General features: G+C 43.6%; 3 protein-coding genes across 3 annotated transcripts; all 3 read left to right on the top strand.

Annotated features, from left to right (window-relative positions):
- Nucleotides 1-5,473: 5,473 nt before the first annotated feature.
- On the top strand, nt 5,474-6,412 carry LOC120380861 (olfactory receptor 4D1-like). Its single transcript, XM_039498744.1, has one exon. The coding sequence runs from the start codon at nt 5,474-5,476 to the stop codon at nt 6,410-6,412; it is 939 nt and encodes a 312-aa protein (XP_039354678.1).
- A 3,995-nt stretch (nt 6,413-10,407) lies between these two features.
- Nucleotides 10,408-11,346, top strand: LOC120380883 (olfactory receptor 4D2-like). The gene has a single exon (XM_039498770.1). It carries the CDS (start codon nt 10,408-10,410, stop codon nt 11,344-11,346), a length of 939 nt encoding a protein of 312 aa, XP_039354704.1.
- A 2,946-nt stretch (nt 11,347-14,292) lies between these two features.
- Nucleotides 14,293-18,619, top strand: LOC120380069 (olfactory receptor 4D1-like). Its single transcript, XM_039497571.1, has 3 exons — nt 14,293-14,329; nt 17,917-18,047; nt 18,152-18,619. Exons 1-3 carry the CDS (start codon nt 14,293-14,295, stop codon nt 18,617-18,619), a joined length of 636 nt encoding a protein of 211 aa, XP_039353505.1.
- The last annotated feature ends 3,842 nt before the right edge of the window (nt 18,620-22,461 follow it).

Raw genomic sequence — 22,461 nt, 5'->3', positions numbered from 1 at the left:
AGCAAGACATGAGAAGTCATCCTTCCACTCTACTCTGTGCTGGTTAGGCCTCAACTGGAGTATTGTGTCCAGTTCTGGGCACTGCATTTCAAGAAAGATGTGGAGAAATTGGAGAGGGTCCAGAGAAGAGCAACAAGAATGATTAAAGGTCTTGAGAACATGACCTATGAAGGAAGGCTGAAAGAATTGGGTTTGTTTAGTTTGGAAAAGAGAAGACTGAGAGGGACATGATAGCAGTTTTCAGGTATCTAAAAGGGTGTCATCAGGAGGAGGGAGAAAACTTGTTCACCTTAGCCTCTAAGGATAGAACAAGAAGCAATGGGCTTAAACTGCAGCAAGGGAGGTTTAGGTTGGACATTAGGAAAAAGTTCCTAACTGTCAGGGTGGTTAAACACTGGAATAAATTGCCTAGGGAGGTTGTGGAATCTCCATCTCTGGAGATATTTAAGAGTAGGTTAGATAAATGTCTATCAGGGATGGTCTAGACAGTATTTGGTCCTGCCATGAGGGCAGGGGACTGGACTGGATGACCTCTCAAGGTCCCTTCCAGTCCTAGAATCTATGTATCTATGATGACATAATGTCACGCTGATTAGGCCTTAGCTGGAATGTTGTGTCCGGTTCTGGATGGGCTTCTGGTTTGAGCCACTATTACTGTGATTACTGTAGCATCCAGAAATTTCAACCCGGTTCAGGGCCCCCTTTTGTTGGGTGCTGCCCAGAGACCAAAAAATGGAAAGATCTTACCCAAAGAGTTTATAATCTAAGTACGCAAGGCTGGGGGGTAAGACAGAAGGGAAATGAGTTGCCTGAGTTCACCCCGTAGGAAAGCTGGGAAGAGGACCCAGGTGTCCTGAGGCCCAGTGAAGTGCCCTATGTACTAGGCCATGCTGCAGCCTTTCTGTACCAGTTTGCAGAATGGGAGATGGGGAGTCACAACACCTCTAGGGGGTGCCATTCTAGGCCTGAAGGACCTTTGTGGAGTTGAGGATGATCAGCAGTTCATAAACTTGCACCCAAAAGTCCCACTGGACCCAGTCCTGCAGTATGTAGGAAGTTTGATGAAATAAAGGCTGCAGGTCAGGGTCCACAGAGGTCTTTACATGCACAGGAAATAAGCTGAGTCCTGTCACTTCCACACATCCCTGTGTCTGGTAGACTCAGCCTGTGTACCCTAGGGTTAAGGAATAGCTATAGGCCATTCTCAGTTCTTTGTCCACTGGACAATATGTCATGCCTAAAACAGTTTGGGCAGCTTTCTTGGCTGTATTCCTTTATGGAGAAATCAAGAAAAAAGGGGAGAGAGAGAGAGAGAGAGAGACTTCCAGAAAAACCACATAGGGTGAAATCCTGGCCATGCTGAGATCAATGGAAGGCCAATAATTGACTCTAATATGGCCATATTTCACCAACAGAGCGCAACACGCCAGCACACACACACTTTCTTCTACACACTGGAGCCTAGATTTTCTGCCATCTAGAGCCACCCTAGTAATAAGACACAAACTTTGAGTCCAGGTATGAAACTATTGGACAATAGCCCTTTACAGTGTGTCTAAGGAATTACCTAAGATATATAGATAGACAGATGTACTGGTAGACTGAAAAAAGTCAGAAAAGGAGGAAAAGAGTAGAACTGATCTAAAATCTTTTGGTTCATGGGAAATTCTCACATTTTGAAGTGTATTTTCAGTCCGAGCTGGAACAAAAACAAACATTTTCAAAATTTCCCATGAAATGAAAATTCTGAAAAATTTCAGTTTGGAGAAATTGCCATTTAGGAAAGTTTTGAAATTTTGTTTCAGAGGGGCTCTGCTGGCACTGGCAGCATCATTTGGGGAGGACGTGGTCCTACTCCAGTAGAAAAATTCCTTCTGGGTACATGCTGTGTCTACCCTAGTGGACTGACTCCAGCTCCCACCAGGGATCTGGTTGGTGATCAGTCCTTCGAACCCCTGCGGTGTGGGTTCTGTGGTTACAAGTTGGGAACAGCTGTTAGCTCAGAACAAGCAACCATATGAGTCGCTTATTTGTTCCTTTATGTATTTGGAACCTTTGATTTTGTCCTCCTGTCACAGGTGATCAGCAGACAAAGATTCCACCTCAGGGCGCAGCTTAAGAGGCAGGGTTTTTGCATGACATGAGCTGGTACATTTGCATCGCCTCCCCTTAGAGATTTCCTGGGAAATAAATGTTGTTTGTCCCAGTCATTCATTCTTGTCTGGCTCATTATTTCAACTAGTTCTTGGAAGCTCATAACACTTCCTAGGGTTAACATTGGTTACATTTGAAATGTGCGTGGTGGGTGGGTTTTTGGTTTTGTTTTGGGGTTCTATTTCTATCTTTGATACTTTACTTTTATATTATTTCCTGTCATGTCACTGTCAGAAATGCATAATATGAGCAGACTGAGCTCTTGAAGATTCTCGCTGTTAAGCATTTTCTCTGGCGTATGAATCACTTTTGTGGCTCTGTTCTGCACCCTACCCAAAACCAGATGCAGTATTCCGGTATCGGTCTCACCTACACTGCATACAGAGATAAAATCACCTTCCTACCCCTAATCACTATTTCCCGGTTTATATATCCCTTGGGTTCCTTTCAAAATCCCACTATTAAGCCTCCCCTATCTTTAATTAACTATTTTCCTCAGACAGAAACAGCCTTTTTTTAATTATTAAAGTGATCTACTCTGAAGAGTCAGTGTGTAAGAATGGCTGCTTCTTATTCCACACACATTCTCCTTGCATGTGTCCAGAGTCCGAGTTCCTACACTTAGGGAGAAAAATAATGTTTCCCTATTTTTTAATACTCAGAAATGGGAAGGGGGGATGGATTCTATTTAGGCCTGTGTATTATGGAAATAATATCCCACAGAGTACACGTAGTACAAATAACCAGAATACAAAACGTAGCCACATTATAATATTTAACCTATAATTACAGTAGGAACAATTGGAAAAAATATGACAACTTTAGTTCTAAACATCAGACTGCATTTTATTTTTGAACTTCATGTATTGTGCTTCACTTGCATTTATTATTTTAGTGGGTATACGACACTATTAATACTGCACCATTTTTATTATTGAACTGTAACTTACAATTCTGTACATTACAATCAAATCATCTTTGTTTACATATGATGCGTATTTTAGCAATTGTAACTCTAAATTGAAAATCTCCTTGGAAAAAGGTGTTGGCAAAATAAATTATAATAAAAACAAACAACTCTGAAGGGAGGTAAATGTGTCCCCATGTAAGGCCTACCATATAAAATGATTTTTTTCTGTTTTATAAAAATAAAATAAAATAAAAAATATATTTTTATATTTGTAGAAAACGTAACAAACACCATCCACAGGCTGTAGCAGATCAGAGCAATATGATGTCTATTAAGCAAAAAACCCTAGTGGGGTGCAGAGGAATGTGCAGGGGGCAGGAGTAAATGAGCAGCTCAAGCCGGGCCAGCTCCACTCAGGCAGGTGTCAGGGAGTCTTGGGCTGCCACACCTGCAGGGGTTGAGGGGGGGCCCTTGGGCCAGTCCTGGGTCGGTGGCAGGGGGCTTAGGATGGCCCCACAGGCTGGATGCTGGGAGGGCTAGGGGGGGGGCTTACAGGGGGGGAGGGGCTCAGGCCGGCCCTGTGTGGTGTCTCATTTTCCCTTTGGGAAATATGGTCTCCCTAGATAGCAGTGGATACCAAGGAATGCATCTGACCCAATCTCACAGCACATCTTGGCTTTTAGCAGTATCATCATTTTTTCCCCACAATGTACATGTTTCTTTTGTTAAAACCATGGCCCCTGGGACCCCCTGGTTCTGGGGCCAGTGATCACATTTCTCTCCCAGTGCCGAGAACTAAACTCGGGGCTCCTGGGACTTCTTCTTCTTCACAGGCCACCCAAAAGTCCATTTCATTCCATGCATCCCCAATATCCCTCTTGTGTCTGCCAGCCCAGCAGGGGGATCCAGAGCTGGCTGATAACCTCTGTTTGTCAGTGGGTAGCGACGGATGTCAGGAGAGAGATCACTTATGAGTTTTGGTGGCTGACATCAATACGTAACCAAACTGAACCACCCCAGGAATTTATTAATGATTCCCCTTGTGGCAGACTCTCTCAGTCTCCCAAGAGGCAGCTCTATATTAAGAGGAAGATTTCTGGGGCTGTGTTGGCTTTGGAATGAGATCCACTTCCCCTGCCTGGCAGAACAGCAATGTGACTCTCCCAGGGCTTCCTCGCTTTGTCTGGAGGCAGCTGACTCTGACAGCATGCTGGAGGAGGTATTGATTCTTGAAATGTGCAGCATGATACTTGCGATAACCAATTTTTTATTGCAGGTGGGATGCTCAGAGCCCATGGTGAGAAGCAAGGAGAGATTTGGTTCGGGAGATCACACTGATCCCTTGTATGATTTTCTGTTCTAACGAGTTCTAAGATATTGGCTGGTGCTTTCACACTCCTGCAGAGTAGGGAATAATTGGTCACTCCATTTTTGAGACAGCGACTAGATGCAGGGAGCCTCAGCTTTTGAAAGAATTCAGGTATCCAACTCCCTACCAAGTTCTATGGGAACTGGACACCCAACTATCTTCCTGTCTCTTGGAAATCCCAATCCAAGACAGGGTGTGAGTTATCCAGGGTCATAGAGGATGTTCACAGCAAGACAGAAATAGAAGGCATCACCTCACAGGCTTTGGCAATAAACTTCCCTCCTAGAACTGGCATATACCCCACAAGAGAGTGTGGATGGGAAAATTCTGCTTTGTATTATATTTTTTTCAATTTTTCATCAGAAAAGTTCAATCAAAATGTTTTTTCTTTAATTTTGAATCAAAATTTTCTTCTGTCAAAAGAAGTCACTGTCCAAAAAAAAGGAGGGGGCGAGGTTCTCAGACTCAAAATATTTGACGGGAAAATGGCTTTTTGGATGAAAATCTGTTTTTTTCCATGAGAAAATTTCAAAACAAAGTGAAACTTGTCATTTCATTTGGATTCATTTCTTAATCTTCGCACAGCAAATTGTGAGAGATGCCATTTTTTTCACACTTTCTCACCTTCTTTTAAATTTCCCCATACAGTGGGAAAAGGTGGGGTAAAGTAAAGCAGTGAGAGACTAGGAGGAAAGAGGTTGAAAATCTAAACCTGACAGTGAATACCAACATTTGGCAGGTCAGTTGAATCGGGGAGGGCCCTGTGGTGAGCAGAGGGCTCTTCTGGTGAGTAGACTACTCCACTTCCCTCCCAGCACCCCATCCTGTGGTGAGCAGGGGTAGGATGACTTGTGTTTGATGAATCAGGGTTCCCCTGAAGTGAGGCTGAGGACACTATGTTAGTAAGAAAAGCCCCAAACAATGTGTGCTTCTTAATGTGGATTGAAAATAGATTTAATATCAATAAGTTAAAGGGAAACTAAAAAAATATAATTATTATTAGCGCTCTTCAATTTGCAGGTATAGTTTAAGGACACGAAATGGAGCAGCAGAACCTCACCAGTACAGTGACTGAATTTGTTCTCTTGGGCCTCACCCAAAATCAGCAGTTGAAGTATTTTCTCTTCATGATCTTCTTCGTAGTCTACGTGACCACCTGGCTGGGAAACTTCACCATCATCATCACGGTGATCGCCGACCACCGACTCCACACCCCCATGTACTTCCTGCTGGCCAACCTGGCTTTTATAGATGTCAGCGACTCCTCAGTCAATGCTCCCCACCTGCTTTCAGGTCTCCTCTCCCATCATAAAACAGTCTCCTTTGAGGAGTGCATCCTCCAGATGTTCTTCTTCCACTTCATCGGGGGTGCAATGGTGTTTTTTCTTGTGGGGATGGCCATTGATCGGTACGTGGCCATCTATAAACCACTGAGATATTTGATTATCATGAACCGGGGCATGTGCATGGGGCTAGTGGTACTGGCATGGCTGGGTGGATTGGCTCACTCTGCTGTTCAGATTGGACTTCTCCTCCAGTTACCATTCTGTGGGCCCAACATCCTGGACAATTTTTACTGTGATGTCCCACAAGTCATCAAACTGGCCTGCACCGACACCTACTTGGTTGAACTGCAGATGGTCTTCAATGGTGGAGTGCTCCTCATCGTACTATTTATCAGTCTGCTGATTTCCTACACCATCATCTTAGTCAAGATCAGGACACATGTCACGGAAGGAAAACACAAGGCTCTGTCCACCTGTGGAGCCCAGATCTTGGTTGTGAGCTTAATATTCATTCCTGGCATCTTCATCTACGCTCGGCCCTTTAAGAAGTTCACCCTGGACAAGGCGGCCTCCGTCTTTTTCACAGTCATCTCCCAAATGTTGAACCCAATGATCTACACGTTGAGAAATGCAGAGATGAAAATCGCCATCAAGAGGCTGATGAGCAGAATGCTGTTGTCATGGAAGAAATGAAGGACATCGGTTATCTTTGAATGATCATTTCTATTAGAAACCGAACCTCAACACATCAGAGGGCGGATGTACACGCCATGTGAAATGTGCATTCCGTCGAAGAGAACACATACTACATACGCATGAGAAATTGTGTTAATGAATAAATTACACACCCAGGGTCACAAATCTCCATTGAAGTTCATGGGGCCAACTTGTTTAGATCAGCGTACTTCCATTGGAGTCAATGGGCCAGATCCCAGGCTTGTTTAAATCTTTGTAGATCCATTGGCATCAGTGGCTAATATCCCCAACTGCTGTACACAGATCCACTGGAGTCAGTGGGCCAGATCCCCAGCTGATGCAAAATGGTGTCACTCACAAACAGCTGATTTTCTGACTGAAATTTATTGGTTAAAGAAATATTCTACAAATGCAAATATTCTACAAATGCAAATATTCTACAAATTCCTGAAACAAATCATTTCTTCTCAAAAGGAGCAATATGCAATTTCATATATGTTGAAAAAATTGTGTCCTTAATTAGCATAAATATTATTTTATAACATATTACAGGAGAGGAATATGGTATTCTACTATTGTATGGCTTAGACACTCATACACATTTGCAGCTTACTTGTATTTTCCGTATGACTAGTTATCAGTATGAGTTAATAAAATTGAGTCTTTATTTTCATAGAGGATAAGAGTTAATTCTTTTATATGTTTCCATTTTGATTTCTAGCTTTACAGGTTAAACTACAGGTTTTTGGTTGTTTTGTTTTTTAATCCCTAATCCTGACTTTTACTGAGGCAATCAATCACTTTTTGATTGAATGTTGTTACTGTTAAAAGTGGCTTTTTAGACACTTTGAAAATGAAGTGAAAAATGTTATCATACATTATCCAGAGAAGGTTTGTTTTGTTTTGTTTTTGAAAGGGGGTGGGGAGTAGGTTTTACTTTTCTTCCTTCTTTTCTCTTCATCTATTAACATTTTCCTTAGAAAATCAGAAGAAAGTAAAAAAGAGAACCCAACAAAGTGTTATTCTATTCTGTAATAAATTAGAGCAGATACATCCATTTATTCTAACCTATGGTCCAGAATTTTAAGGTATTTAGCGACCTAGAATCATTTTCAATACCATCTCTGTAATCAGTCGGGATTAGACACCCATGTGCTTTTGAAAATCCCACTAGAGGCCTACATAGCTTTCAGAATCTGGCCCCAATTCTCTAACGCCTTCTGCTGCTGCCAACATGCACCCAGACATTGGTTCAAGGTGCTGCCCTTAGTCATTGGGTGAATAGCTTAGCCTACACACACAACAATGGAGAGGAGAAATCCACTCATTGCTGTCCCTGACATGGCTGGCAAAACCAGGAAGAAGTACATTCTAGCAGAAATGTTGATCCCAGGTCCCTCACTCACACCATATATTCCCATAGAATCACAGATTATTAGGGACCTCAAGAGATCACCTAGTCCAACCCCCTGCTCAAAGCAGGACCAATCCCCCAATGGGCCCCCCTCAAGGATTGACCTCAGATCCCTGGGTTTAGCAGGCCAATGCTCAAACCACTGAGCTATCCCTCCCACATCTTGCTCTTCAGCTAGAATGTTGAAATTCTTGGACACTGTGTGTCTGTTGACTGTTAAGTCCAAAAGGAGACCGAATTTGAACTTTGACCTTTCTGTCAGAGCTCACCAACAGATGATCAGGATCTTCAACCATGCTCTTGGCTCAAATGTGTTAAAATGGACGAGAGGGACTTGGCATGAGCATGCCTGATTGTTCTAATCACTGCACCTCACTCCTCTCCTAGAACTGCCATACACCCCACAAGTCCCCATTCCTATCTCTGGCTCTGACCACTGGAGCAGACTGATGTCTCAGTGCCAAAAGCAGCACCCATGAGTGCTGGGATTTCCGCTGCTTTGGAGGCGAGACAAAGGCCCAGTTCATCCGCAGTGTCCTGAATATAATCCTTGCGTCAGCTCCAGACAACTCTGAGAAGTTTGAAGCCTGTTGAGTTTGGATAGCTAAAAATAAACATGAAATAAACAAATAAAATAAACAAATGAAACACTTCAGGAACTTATTAATCATTCCTCTTGGGGCTGGCTCCCAAATCTCTGGGGAAGCAAGTTCTCGATCAAGCCCTGTAAAGATCAGGGGGATTTCAGAAAGTCTTTGGTCCCAGTGCCTGGGCAGATATTGTACATGTAAAAGATTTCTGGGGATGTGACATTTTTGGAACCAAGTTCCACTTCCCCTGTCAGTGGGCAATGAACATGTCTGAGATGTGACTTCCCCTGGCCATCCTCAGTCATTTGGAGGCAGCCAGCTTCGAGATCACCGACACAGCAGTCTGTGTGAGGTAATTATTTTCATGGCACAAAAGCTGCCATTTACTACAAGCTGGGATAGGCGTTGTGATTGCAGGGCATGGGGCGGGAGGTGGGTGGGCAACTTTTCTGATATTGGCTTGGATTTTTAGAGGCTCTTATGTGATTTATGAGGAGTGAACAGACCCTTTTAGTACAACTGTCTGAGACCTTCATGAGACTAGCTCTGTCTGAACAAGCTTTTCCTATGGCAGCGGCTCTATGCCGCTCTGAGGTGAAAGACATTTCCTCTGAGGCAGGTTGGAACTGGGAAGTTATGACTGAAAAAAGCCCAGGGAAATGCCCTGATCTGTGGATATAATTTCAGTGAGATTCCCTGCACCTATTCTCCTTTGAAACTCCCAGATGGGGAGGAGACATGAATTAGGCAGGGTCCCAGAAAGCATCCGTAGTAGGGCAGAAATTGAATCCAGCTCCTCAGAATCCAAGATCCATGCGTTAGCCACAAATACATTCTCCCTCATCATGCGCAGCAACGGAACACTGTGCTTTAATGGTGAGATATTTAGGGCTGGTTGACATTTTTGGCAAAAACAAGCAAACAAAACAGCCCCAGAAATTTGAGCTTTTCCACAAAACCAAACTTTCATCTGGAAAAATCTCTTTTCTCTCTTTTTTAATGGAATGCTTAATTTCTTCCTTTTTCATATGTAAATAAAATAATAGAAATTGTCATCCCGCCACATACACATCATTTTCTCACATATTTCTCACATATTTTAATTGAACATTTTTTGTTGGGAAAAAGTGATTTTTTTCAACGACCTCAAAAGATTTTCAAAACTGTTAATGACAGTTCAGTATCCATTATTCCATAGTAACTCTGAATATTTCACTCTAGATTCACACTTGGAAACATTTATGAGTTCACACTTTTTTAATATGAGTGTCTAAAGTTCAGCACCAGAATCCATAGGCACCTTAATAAAGCAATGGCATTTTTCAGAGATGTTGAGCACATGGTAGTCCTGCTCAAGTAAACTAGTCAAAATTCCTTCTCTTCTTGGAGCCATTTGAAGGGGCCAAAGATCAACATCATGTGAAGGTGGGTTACAGGTGTTCAGTAATTCTGATATCTAGACCAGGAGTTGTGCAACAGAATCCCATGAATCAGTGGTTCACAAATTTTCCATTGCAATTCTCCTCCCATCTTGTGGGGATCAAGCTAGGATCCCCCTCCGATTTAGCATCTATGATCCCCCAGATGAGAGCCCCTGGATTCTGAGAATCGCCGCCTAGATGCACTCCCTGCAAATCCACTTGCTTCCCAAACCAGAACCTCTAGACCCAGCCAGGAATCTGTGGACGATGGGTGGTGTGCCCCATCAGGACTTCAGGAAGATGAATGGATATAGTGGTTAGTATGAGGCTTGTTTGGGTGTGCAGATCCTATTCACTGGTGGAGATTGTAGTGTCTGCTGAAGCAGGGTTACTGAACACTGCGGCTGGGGACAGATATATAGAATTTAGCAAACAAAAGAAATTCATAATCAAATGTGTTTCTTAAGGTGCAGTTAATGCTCATTTCATGTCAGTAACATGTAGTGGGATTACATAATGATTATTATCATCACTCTTCCCTCTGCAGGAGCATTTTGAGGTTCATAAATGGAGCAGGAGAACCTCACCACCACAGTGACAGAATTTGTCCTCTTGGGCCTCACCCAAAGTCCTGAGCTGCAGCGATTCCTCTTCATTGTCTTCTCCATAGTCTACCTGACAACCTGGCTGGGAAACTTCACCATCATCATCACTGTGATCACCGAGCACCAGCTCCACACCCCCATGTACTTCCTGCTGGCCAACCTGGCTTTCATGGATGTCGGCGACTCATCAGTAAATGCTCCAAAATTTCTGGCGGGTCTCCTCAGCCAGCGTAAAACCATCTCATTCAATGAGTGCTTCCTGCAGATGTTCTTCTTCCACTTCATCGCCGGAGCAATGTCATTTTGCCTTGTGGGGATGGCAGTCGATCGGTACGTGGCCATCTATAAACCACTGCGGTATTTGACAATTATGAACCCTGGTGTGCTCGTGGGGATAGTGGTACTGGCATGGCTGGGTGGATTGGCTCACTCTGCTGTTCAGATTGGACTGCTCCTCCAGTTACCATTCTGTGGGCCAAATGTCCTGGACAATTTCTACTGTGATGTTCCACAGGTCATCAAACTGGCTTGTACCGAGACTCACCTGCTCGAACTGCAGATGGTCTTCAATGGTGGAGTGCTACTTGTAATGATATTCATCATTCTGCTTATTTCCTATGCTACCATCTTAGTCAAGATAAGGACATACCTCACAGAAGGGAAACATAAGGCTCTGTTGACTTGTGGAACCCAGATTACCGTGGTGTGTTTAATATTCATACCCTGCATCTTCATCTATGCTCGACCCTTCCAGAAGTTCACCCTGGACAAGGTGGTCTCAGTCATTTACACTGTAATCACCCCAATGCTGAACCCGATGATCTACACGCTGAGGAATGCTGAGATGAAGAAGGCCATCAAGAGACTGATGAGGAGAGTGCTGTGCTCAAGGAGGAAATAAATACATAATTTATCTTTCAATGTTGATTTGTGTTGAAAAACTGAATTCAGCATAGCAGAGAGCAGATGTATGGGGTATGTGGAATGTATTGTGTGGTCATACAGTGCACTCATGAGAAACTGTGCTCACAAATGAGTGATAGACTGAGGGTCAGAACCTTCATAAAGGGATGAAAAGCAATCGGTTTAAATAAGATATGACTCCATCAGGTTAAATGGGCCAGATCCCCAGCTAGAGGAAATGGGGGCATCTCCCTAAATTGCTTCCACCAGCTTAGGCTTTGACCCTGAGACTTGATGGTTGAAATACCAATGAGGAATCCATGAGGAATCAATATCTTCTCTGAGAAAAAAGCTGTTCAGTATATTAAGTGTCATAAATAATGTACTGGTTGTGGTGAGGAAATTACTGTAGAGTATTGCAAGAAGTGATTAGGAACAATCTTTTGCTTTATGGCTTATATTTTTATCCCTTATACATATACAACCCTTACCTGTATTTGTCATGTGACTTCCCATCAAAGTGATTTAAGAATGATCAAACCTTACTTTCACAAGGAAGTGATTTTAATATTCATACATGCTAGTTCTGTTTCTATCTCTGACTTCACAGGTAAAAAGACAAAAACAAACAAAACACAACTTGGACTTGCTTGTCTTTTCTGTTAATCCTTATATAGAGTGCAGTAAAGGATAGAGTTTCATTGATAATATATAAATAATATTAAAAAAAATTCCGTACATATTCCAGATTTTTGTTGTCAAGGGGAAAAAAAGATGTTGATGTTTCCATATTTACTTCGAAAGAACGAAAGAACGAAAGAACGAAAGAAAGGAAAATTGGTGGATATTTTGTTATAAAGGAAACAATTATGAAATTTTCCAATAAGAGAAAAACAGAGTTGTTTTCCAAATATAAATAATTTTGTAAACTTTCAAATAATATTGTGGTTCTTTTTTCTTTCTCAAAAAGTGCTATATTCTCAAAATTTAAGAGCTAAAGAAGCTGTTCTACAGTTATAATTATTTAGATCAAACTGGGCACCTGTTCCACAACAGATCTACTCTTCCTGTGTACCAAAACTTGAGTTTCAGATCCAGAAATGAATTATAACTATCTATACTCCTGTTAAGACCTCCAATACAAACATTGTTCTGCAACACAGCTTCACACTATTTCTAGAGAGAAAAGGTAGGTGATGTAATATCTTTTCTTGTGCCACCTTCTGTTGATGAAAGAGACAAGCTTTCATGCTTACACAGAGCTCTTCTTCTGGTCTGGGAAACTTACTTAGAGTGTCACAATTAAATACAAGATGGAACTGATAGTTTAGCATCTAGAGTTAGCACATATTTCAAGGGATCATTCAAGGTGAAGTTGCCCATTAACAATGCTCCAGTCATAGGGAGGAAAGAAAGTGTGGGGGGGACACTAAATGCCCAAATAGCAACTATGTGGGTGAAACCAGACAATCACAACTCTCTCCAACGAACTCACACTTTTATTCCCCACTTTGAACTTTAGCGTTCACAAGATGGGGACCTGCATGGACTCCTCAAAACTAAAATTCTAGTTTAGATTTGGTTCTTGCTGCCACCAGTCAAGTTTTAAGTGTCTGACACACTCCCTGTTCCCCTGGGGAACACAGATCCAAACTCCTTGAATCTTAACACAGAGGGAAATAATCCAATTCCCCCCTTCTTCCCCCATCCCCTAGTCCTTGAGAGAGATACCTTGATTCAAACTCCTTGAATCAAACAAAGAGGGATTCACTTTTCCCCCCTCCCCTTCCCCTGAAAATCCAAACAAGGTAAGAAATCAATTAAGTTCTAAAAAGAAAAGATTTTATTAAAGAAAGAAAAAAAGTACACTGTCTCTGTATTACCAGGATGCAAAAATACAGGGTCTAACTTATAAACCTGGAGAGGCTTTCCCCCCCCCAACTCCTTTCTCAGAACAATCAAAGTAACAGCAAACAGAAATAAAGATATTTCTCCAGCAACCACACAATTGCAAATGCAGAAATTAATTAGAAGATTAATTTGCCTTTCTAATACTCACTATACTGGATAGTAGGAAATACTCCAGGAGAACTTGGAGACATAGAATCATAGAATCATAGATCAGAAGGGACCAATATGATCATCTAGTCTGACCTCCTGCAAGATGCAGGCCACATTAGCCGATCTCCCCACTCCATTAGCAAGCGACCGCTGCCCCATGCTTCGGAGGAAGGCGAAAAACCTCCAGGGCCTCTCTTAGATCCAAAGAGAGCACGGCAATTCAAAAAAAAAGACACAGACAAAGCCTTCCCTCCACAGAGATTTGAAATTATCCTGTCCCTTGATTGGTCCTCTGGTCAGGTATTCATCAGGTTACTGAGCTTGTTAACCCTTTACAGGTAAAAGAGACTTTAACCCTTAACTATCTGTTTATGACAACACCTGGGTGAACACTTTTCACTAAGTGATCACTCTAAATCTGACCTGTCAGTCCTCATGCTCAGAGGAAACCTGCACAACACTGGGTAAGCTCAAAAGGTTGTCTCTCTTGCCAACAGATATGTCACATAAAAGATATTACCTCCCCCACCTTGTCTCTCCAGTATCCTCAGACTGACACAGTTACTGCATACACACTATTTCTGACTGTAATATCTTTAGAACAGAACTGTCAATCAATGTCAAATCAATCACACCTATATATAATGAATGAAGTCAACAAGAACATAAAAAATTAAGGGTTTGGTATTCAACTGAGGTCAGTGGGGTCAGCATGTGACCGGGATGGGGACTACTGAGAGGCACTGAGGGCAAGGTGTCAAGGAGATGGGTTTCCACAGGGGTCCACAGTGAGAGCAGCTTTTCAGTGATGGAGACCATCTAGGTAACCCGAGAAAGACAGAGTGAGGGAGGCGGGGAGAAAAATATAATCACTTCTATGCCCATGCAGTCAGCAGACTTGGATTGTGTTGGGAAAAATGGTAAGTGATTGATCTGCTCCCAACCCAGCAGATCAGAATTCTTGTCTCTTGCAAGCCGGCCCAGGTGGGTCTATTCAGTTCTGTTCAAGGCATAAAGGTGAGATTTTTAAAGGTATTTAGAGGGCCCAGTGGAATGTCCAAAAGCACCTAGGTGCCTTTGTACTCAATGGGTTTAGGCACTCAGGTGTATTTGGAAATCCCATTAAGTGCCTAAATACCTTAAAAAAACTGGCACTAATTCTCTACACACATCTGGGCATCAGTCTAATGTGCTGCTCAGTCCCCCCACACATAATAAGCGATCCTCTCCCTGTTTTCCTGACGTGACTGGCAAATTCGGGAGAAGATCATTCTGGCGGAGATGTTGGTCCCAGGTCCCTCACTGACGCCATACATTCCCATGTTCCTGTTGAGCTGGAATGTTGAAATTCTTGGACACTGATTGTCCATTGGCTGCTGAGTGCAAAAGGGGACCGAATTTGAACTTTGACCTTTCAGGCAGTGCTCACCAAAAGATAATCCGGATCTTCAGCCTTGCTCGTAGCTCAAGTATGTTAAAGAGGCCGTGAGGGACTTGGCATGACCATGCCTGCTTGTTCTAACCATTACACCTCACTCCCCTCCTAGACCTGGCATACAACCCACAAGTCTCCATCTCTGACCCCTGGAGCAGACTGATCTCTCAGTGCCAGGAGAAGCACCCAGGAGTCCTGGGATTTCTGCTGCTTTGGAGGCCAGACAAACACCCAGTTCATCCACTGTGTCCCGACTATCCTCCTTGTGTCAGCCCCAGACAACTCTGCAAAGTTTACAAGCCTGTTGAGTTTGGATGGCCAGAAATAAACATGAACTAAATGAAACACTCCAGGAACTTATTAAGGATTCTCCTTGTGGTGCAATCTCCACACCTCTAGGGAAGCAACTTCACAATCAGGCCCCATACAGCTCAGGGGGATTTCAGGGAATCTTTGAGCCCAGCGCCTGGGCAGATATTATACATTGAAAAGATTTCTGAGGATGTGCCATTTTTGGAACCATGCTCACTTCCCCTATCAGTCAAGAGAGCAATGAACATCTCTGAGATGTGACTTCCCCTGGCCATCCTCAGTCGTTTGGAGGCAGCCGGCTCTGAAAGCAGAAAGCAGACTTTTACTGCAGAACATCTTCGATGTGCTACTAGAACATAAGAACGGCCGTACCGGGTCAGACCAAAGGTCCATCTAGCCCAGTATCTGTCTACCGACAGTGGCCAATGCCAGGTGCCCCAGAGGGAGTGAACCTAACAGGAAATGATCAAGTGATCTCTCTCCTGCCATCCATCTCCATCCTCTGACAAACAGAGGCTAGGGACACCATTCCTTACCCAGCTCTAGACATTGTGATAGCAGGTGATGAAGGTGGGAAGACAGTTTTTCTGATATTCAGGGCCGACCAGAGGGGGGGGGCAAGTGGGGCAATTTGCCCCAGGCCCCGGGCCCAGCAGGGGCTCCGTGAGCCCTGGCCCGGCAGCGGTCCGGGTCTTTGGCCGGCATTTCGGCAGACGGGGGGCCCTTCAGTGCTGCCGAAGACGCGGGGCGACTGAAGGGCCCCCTGCCGCCGAAGACCTGGACCGCTGCCGGGTGACTACAAGCGCCGTGGCTTCCCCGCTTTGCCCCAGGCCCCCTGAATCCTCTGGGCGTCCCTGCTGATATTGACTTGGCTATTTAGAGGAACCTAAGTGAGTCAGAAAGAGAACTGAGAACAGAACCTATCTGAGACCTTCCGTGAGACTATCTCTGTCTGACCAAGCTTTCCCTATGGCTTCTCCTATGGCTCTATGCTGCTCTGATGTGAAAGACATTTTCTCTGAGGCAGGTTGGAGCATGGAAGTGAAAACTGGGAAAAGCCCAGGGAAGTGCCGTGATCTGTGGATAAAACCTGAGTGCGATTCCTTGCATCTAACTTTCTCATTCTCCTTTAGAACTCCCAGATGGGAGTGGATATGAGTTTTCCAGGGTGCCAGAAAGATGTCTGCAGTAGGGCAGAATTTCTGTGACAGAACTGTAGCCATCCTCCCGCTTTCCTCATGGAAACAGAGCACGGTCCTTTAAGGATGAGATTTTTAGGGCTGGATGACATTCTTGTGCGGGGGAGGTGGTGGGACATCTTGCTGAAGAATGAGCTTCCCTCAAAATCCAAATTGCAGATAGGAAAATCTCTTCTTTCATTTTGTTACCAAAAAATTGAATTGGAAGTTTTATTTCTTACTCTTTCAAATACAAAAAGAATGAGAGAAAGGGTCCCCCCGCCCACCCCCTGCCATGCACACAACATTTTCTCACATGGTTTTATACCCTCCCCTTTTGTTTTTTCCTTTGGAAAAGGTGAGGTAACATAAAAAAGTTAAGGGAAAAAATTGGTTGAGGGGACATTAAAAGTAGAATGGCCAAGCAGATAGAGCTCTGGACTGGACCACAGACAATCTCTGTTATATTCCTAGCTCTACCGATAGCCTGCAAGTGTCATTGTCTAATTCACATCCCCTCTGTGCCTCAATTTCCCATCTGTTGGATAGAATTAACAATAGTGACCTCCTCTGTAAGCTGCTTTGAGATCCATGAATGAACCCCACTATACAGGGCTAAGTGTCAAATATTTACCCCACTATACAGAGCTAAGTGTTAAAAGTGACACATTTTTTGTTTCCCAAAAAAAGGAGCCAAAATTTGAAAATTTGAAAGAAAAAAATATTTACAATTGAAACGAAAACATTGGGGGAAATGAAATTTTCATAGAATCATAGAAATGTGGGGCTGGAAGGGACCTCATGAGGTCATCAAGTCCAGCCCCCTGCACTGAGGCAGCACCGAGTGAACCTAGCCCATCCCTGATAGGTGTTTGCCCAACCTGTTGTTAAAAACCCCCAGTGATGGAGATTCCACCACCTCCCCTGGAAGCCTGTTCCAGCGCTTAACAACCCTGAGAGTTAGCAAGGTATTGCTAATATCTAACCTAAATCTCCCTTGCTTCAGAATAAGCCCATTGCTTCTTGTCCTCCCGTCAGTGGACGTGAAGAACAATTGATTCCTATCCTCTGTATAACAGCCTTTAACAAATTACAACACTGCTCTTAGGTCCCCCTCAGTCTTCTTTTCTCAAGACTAAACATGTCCTTTATTTCTGACCTTTCCTCATAGGTCAGGTTTTCTAAAGCTTTTATCATTTTTGATGTTCTCCTCTGGATCTCTCCAGTTGGTCTGTGTCTTTCCTAAATTGCGGCACCCAGAACTGGACACAATACACCAGCTGAAGCCTCACCAATGTTGAGCTGAGAGGGACAGTTACCTCCTGTGTCTTACGTACACCCCAGTATGATATTAGCCTTTTTCACAACTTCATCATGTTGAATAATATTCATTTTGTGAGCCACTCTGACCCCCACCACTCCCAATCCTTTTCAGCAAATATGGCATCTGTGCTAACCATGCAGTGCCTGGCTAGCTCAGTCAGTAGCATATGACACTTTTAATCCTAGGGGTGTGGGTTCATGTCCTGCATTAGATACAGCAAATTTTTGATTTAGTTGGTATTGGTTCTGCTTTGAGCAGGGGGTTGGACTCTCGATTGGTACGTGGCCATCTATAAACCACTAAGATACTTGACTATCATGAACCAAGGTGTGTGCATGGCATTAGTGTTCAGTGCATGGCTGGGTGGGTTGGCTCACTCTGCTGTTCAGGCAGCAAAGAATCCTGTGGCACCTTATAGACTAACAGAAGTTTTGCAGCATGAGCTTTCGTGGGTGAATACCCACTTCTTCGGATGCAAGCATCTGCTGTTCAGCTTGGACTGCTCCTCCAGTTACCATTCTGTAGTCCAAATCTCTTGGACAATTTCTACTGTGATGTCCCACAAGTCATCCAAATGGCCTGTATTGACACTCACCTGGTAGAACTGCAGATGATCTTCAATGGTGGGGTACTGCTCATAATAGCATTCATCATGGTGCTGATATCCTACGCTTTCATTTTAGTGAAGATCATGACACATATTACAGAAGGGAAACACAAGGCTCCATCCACTTGTGGAACTCAAATTACTGTGGTGCATATACAATTCATACCCAGCATCTTTGTCTACACTCAGCCCTTCAAGCACTTCACCCTGGACAAGGTGGTTTCAGCCATTTACACTGTAATCACCCTGATGCTGTACTTGATGATCTACACGCTGAGAAATGCTGAGATGAAGAAGGCCATCAGGAGACTGATGAGCAAAGTGCTGTGCTCAGGGAGGAAGATAGAAGCATAATTTATCTTTCAATGTCCATTTGTGTTAAAAACCTGATCTCAGCAGGTATTAGACAGGAGATGTATGTGGCCTGTGAAACGTGTAAGAGATCAGAAAGTAGAAAAAGTGGATGGTGTAAATAAGGGTTTATATTGAGGATTCTTGATTCAGATTCTTCTAAGAATGATTTCAATTGATGAGGAATCGATGAAAATCAAAAACTTCTCCAAAAAAAAAGATTGGTTGAATAAATTATGTATCATAACTAATGTACTAAATGTGATAAAGAGATTAATATAAAATGTTCCAATGGGTGAATAAAAACATTCCTTTTATTTACAACTTATTCTTTTTCTCCTTTCTACACATAGAACACTTATTTGTCTTTACCTAATGGCTTCTCATCAGAATGGTTTAATAATATTGAGGCCTTACATTCACATGGAACTGGTTTTAATTTTCCTACATGATGTTACTAATTATATCTCTAACTGCACACACTGAACTATACTCATCTCTGGTGTTCTTTTCTCCTAATATTGATATAAACAAATAAGAATATATATAAGAATAGCCATAATGGGTCAGACCAAAGGTCAATCCAGCCCAGTATCCTGTCTGCCGACAGTGGCCAATGCCAGGTGCCCCAGAGGGAGTGAACCTAATAGGTAACGATCGAGTCATCTCTCTCCTGCCATCCATCTCCACCCACTGACAAACAGAGGCTAGGGACACCATTCCTTACCCATCCTGGCTAATAACCATTAATGGACTTAACCTCCATGAATTTATCTAGTTCTCTTTTAAATCCTGTTATAGTCCAAGCCTTCACAACTTCCTCAGGCAAGGAGTTCCACAGGTTGACTGTGTGCTGTGTGAAGAAGAACTTCCTTTTATTTATTTTAAACCATTTTTATTTGGTGGTCCCTAGTTATTATATTATAGGAACCAGTAAATAACTTTTCCTTATTCACTTTCTCCACACCACTCATGATTTTATATACCTCTGTCATACCCCCCACTTAGTCTCCTCTTTTCCAAGCTGAAAAGTCCTAGCCTCTTTAATCTCTCCCCATATGGGACCCATTCCAAACCCCTAATCATTTTAGTTGCCCTTCTCTGAACCTTTTCTAATGCCAGTATATCTTTTTTGAGATGAGGAAACCACATCTGTACACAGTATTCAAGCTGTGGGAGTACCATGGATTCATATAAGGGCAATAAGATATTCTCCAATTTATTCTTTATCCCTTTTTAAATGATTCCTAACATCCTGTTTTCTTTTTTGACTGCCGCTGCACACTGCGTGGATGTCTTCAGAGAACTATCCACAATGACTATCCACGATAACTCCAAGATCTCAAGAACATGGAGTTATAAACATATAAAAACATTTTTGCTGGATTTTTTAGTGTCCTTTCCATTGTTAACAAATAAATGACTTCAAATATTTTCTGTATATATATATTTTTTTTTTTAAAAAAGAACAAATTTTCCTAATGATTCTTAGTTTTTTAATTTTTCCATATTGATTCCTTTTATACTAAGAAAGAAAGAAAGAATAAATATGAAATTTTACAGTAAGAGGACATGATGGGGAGGGGGCTACAAAGGGGTCACTGAGGGCAGCACATGTTGGGGGGCTGTAAAGGGGTCACTGAGGGCAGGGTGTTGAGGGGAGGGGGCTGCAAAGAGGTCACTGAGGGCAGGGGGAAAAATCATGGAAATATACCTAGAAATAGAAGGGACCTTAAAAGGTCATTAAGTCCAGTCCCCTGCCTTTACTAGCAGGATCAAGTACTGATTTTTGCCCCAGATCCCTAAATGGCCTCTTAAAGGATGGAATATACAACCCTGGGTTTAGCAAGCCACTGCTCAATCCACTGAGCCATTCCTCCTCCCATGTCCTCTGAGGGCAGGGTGTGAAGGGGAGGGGACTGCAAAGGGGTCAATGAAGGCAGGATTTGGAGGGGGGCTACACAATTATCTCTGAGGGCAGTGCTGAGCGGGGTCATTGCGCGCCGGGTGTGCCGGGGCGGGGGCTTCACCGAGGACACTGAGGGCTGGGTTTTGGGGGGCAGGTATTTCACAGGGGTCACTGAGGGGATGGTGTGAAGGGGAGGGGGCTGCACTGGTGTTACCGATGGCAGAGTGTGGAGAGGAGGGGGCTGCACTGGGATCACTGAGGGCAGGGTGGGGTCTGCACACAGGTCACTGAGGGCAGAAGTTGTAGGTAAGAGGATACCCAGTGTTTAAGATGGGCTGAATGCTATAAGGAAGAATAACTTTTTTTCCCTTGCCACATGACTATCCATTGTTATCATGAATGACTATGAGTTGTCCTTGTGAGTTCCAATATACAGGAACGCCACACTTAACGTTGTAGTTATGTTCCTGAAAAATGTGACTTTAAGCAAAATAGTGATGGCGGGATAGCTCAGTGGTTTGAGCCTTGGCCTGCTAAACCCAGGGTCATAAATTCAATCCGTAAGGGGGCCATTTGGGGACTTAGTTGGGGATTGGTCCTGCTTTGAGCAGGGGTTGGACTAGATGACTTCCTGAGGACCCTTCCAACCCTAATAATCTATGATGTTAAGCAAATCCAATTTCCCCATAAGAATTAATGTAAATGATGGGGTTAGGTTCCAGGGAAAAAAACTTTCACCAGACAAAAGACTATATTTTATATATATATATACACACACACAGAGTATAAGTTTTAAACAAACAATTTAATACTGGTAACCAGTGACGATGATTGTGAAGCTTGGTTGACGTGGAGGAGTCAGAGGGTGGGATATTTCCCAGGGAATGCCTTACCGCTAAATGAACTAGCAATTGACTGAGCCCTCAGGGGTTAACTCTCACACTCTACAAGGCAGCAGGAAAGGAGGGACGGCAGACAGAGACACATACCCTTTAAGTAGCTGACCCCAGGCTTAAGTACACTGCCTTGTTAATTAAATCCTCTTGCTGAGACCTGAGACCGCAGCTACTGCCTAGATGTTCCCTCCATTGTGTGTCCCCCCCTGTACTATGGAAGATGGGGTAAGTGGGGTGCAGGAGCAGGGCAGGGCAGATACCCTGACAATAGCCCCCCTCTTCCCCCCTCCCCCATACAGCAAGCAGGAGTCTCTGGGAGCAGCTCCAAGGCAGAGGGCAGGAGCAGCACATGGCAGTGTGGAGAGGGAACTTAGGGGAGTGGGGAGCTGATAGGGGGAGCTGATAGTGGGGTTGCTGGTCCACCCTGGTTCCAACCACCCACCAGCTAGCTGCAATGGGCTTCTCTTCCTGCGAGCAGTGGACACAACAGGTGGCTGCCAAGACATTAGAAAGGAGCATTTCACAACTTTAAATGAGCATGTTCCCTAATTGATCAACAACTTAACATTGAAACAACGTTAACTGGGACGACTTTAAGTGAGGAGTTCCTGTATAAGGTTTGGCTTGAGTGAGAATGAGAATTACTCTAGTGCGTGAGCATCCTTTAGAGTTTTCACTACGACATCCCACAACTCATCCAACTGGCCTTAACCGACACCTTCCTGGGCGACCTGCTGATGGCCTCCAACGGTGCAATGCTTCTCCTCATAATCTTTATACTCCTCCTCTTTTCGTACATCATCACATTAGCCAAGATAAGGACAGACATCACAGAAGGGAAGCACAACACACTGTCCTCCTGCAGAACCTAGATCACAGTCATCTACGCTTGACCCTTCCGGAAATTCCCCCCAAATAAGTTGGGCTTCAGTCTTCATAGCGTATCCACAACATGCCTCAGGTGGTGTGTGACCAGGATTTATCCCCGAACTTGGTCTGCTGGTTGGATCATTAGCTTCCCTGGCCCAGGTACTGATGGG

The sequence above is a fragment of the Mauremys reevesii genome, linkage group 13 (assembly GCF_016161935.1).
Source record: "Mauremys reevesii isolate NIE-2019 linkage group 13, ASM1616193v1, whole genome shotgun sequence".
Lineage (NCBI taxonomy): Eukaryota > Metazoa > Chordata > Testudines > Geoemydidae > Mauremys > Mauremys reevesii.
The sequence above is the reverse complement of the archived record's forward strand: the minus strand, read 5'-3'. Positions and strand labels throughout refer to the sequence as shown.

Bases quoted from the DNA above. Each gene is read 5' to 3' on its own strand.
- LOC120380861 (XM_039498744.1), top strand. From the start codon at position 5,474: ATGGAGCAGCAGAACCTCACCAGTACAGTGACTGAATTTGTTCTCTTG.
- LOC120380883 (XM_039498770.1), top strand. From the start codon at position 10,408: ATGGAGCAGGAGAACCTCACCACCACAGTGACAGAATTTGTCCTCTTG.
- LOC120380069 (XM_039497571.1), top strand. From the start codon at position 14,293: ATGCAGTCAGCAGACTTGGATTGTGTTGGGAAAAATG. The intron at 14,330-17,916 runs GTAAGTGATTGA...TGCTTTGAGCAG, and splicing joins GGATTGTGTTGGGAAAAATG to GGGGTTGGACTCTCGATTGG. The intron at 18,048-18,151 runs GCAGCAAAGAAT...TCTGCTGTTCAG, and splicing joins TGGCTCACTCTGCTGTTCAG to CTTGGACTGCTCCTCCAGTT.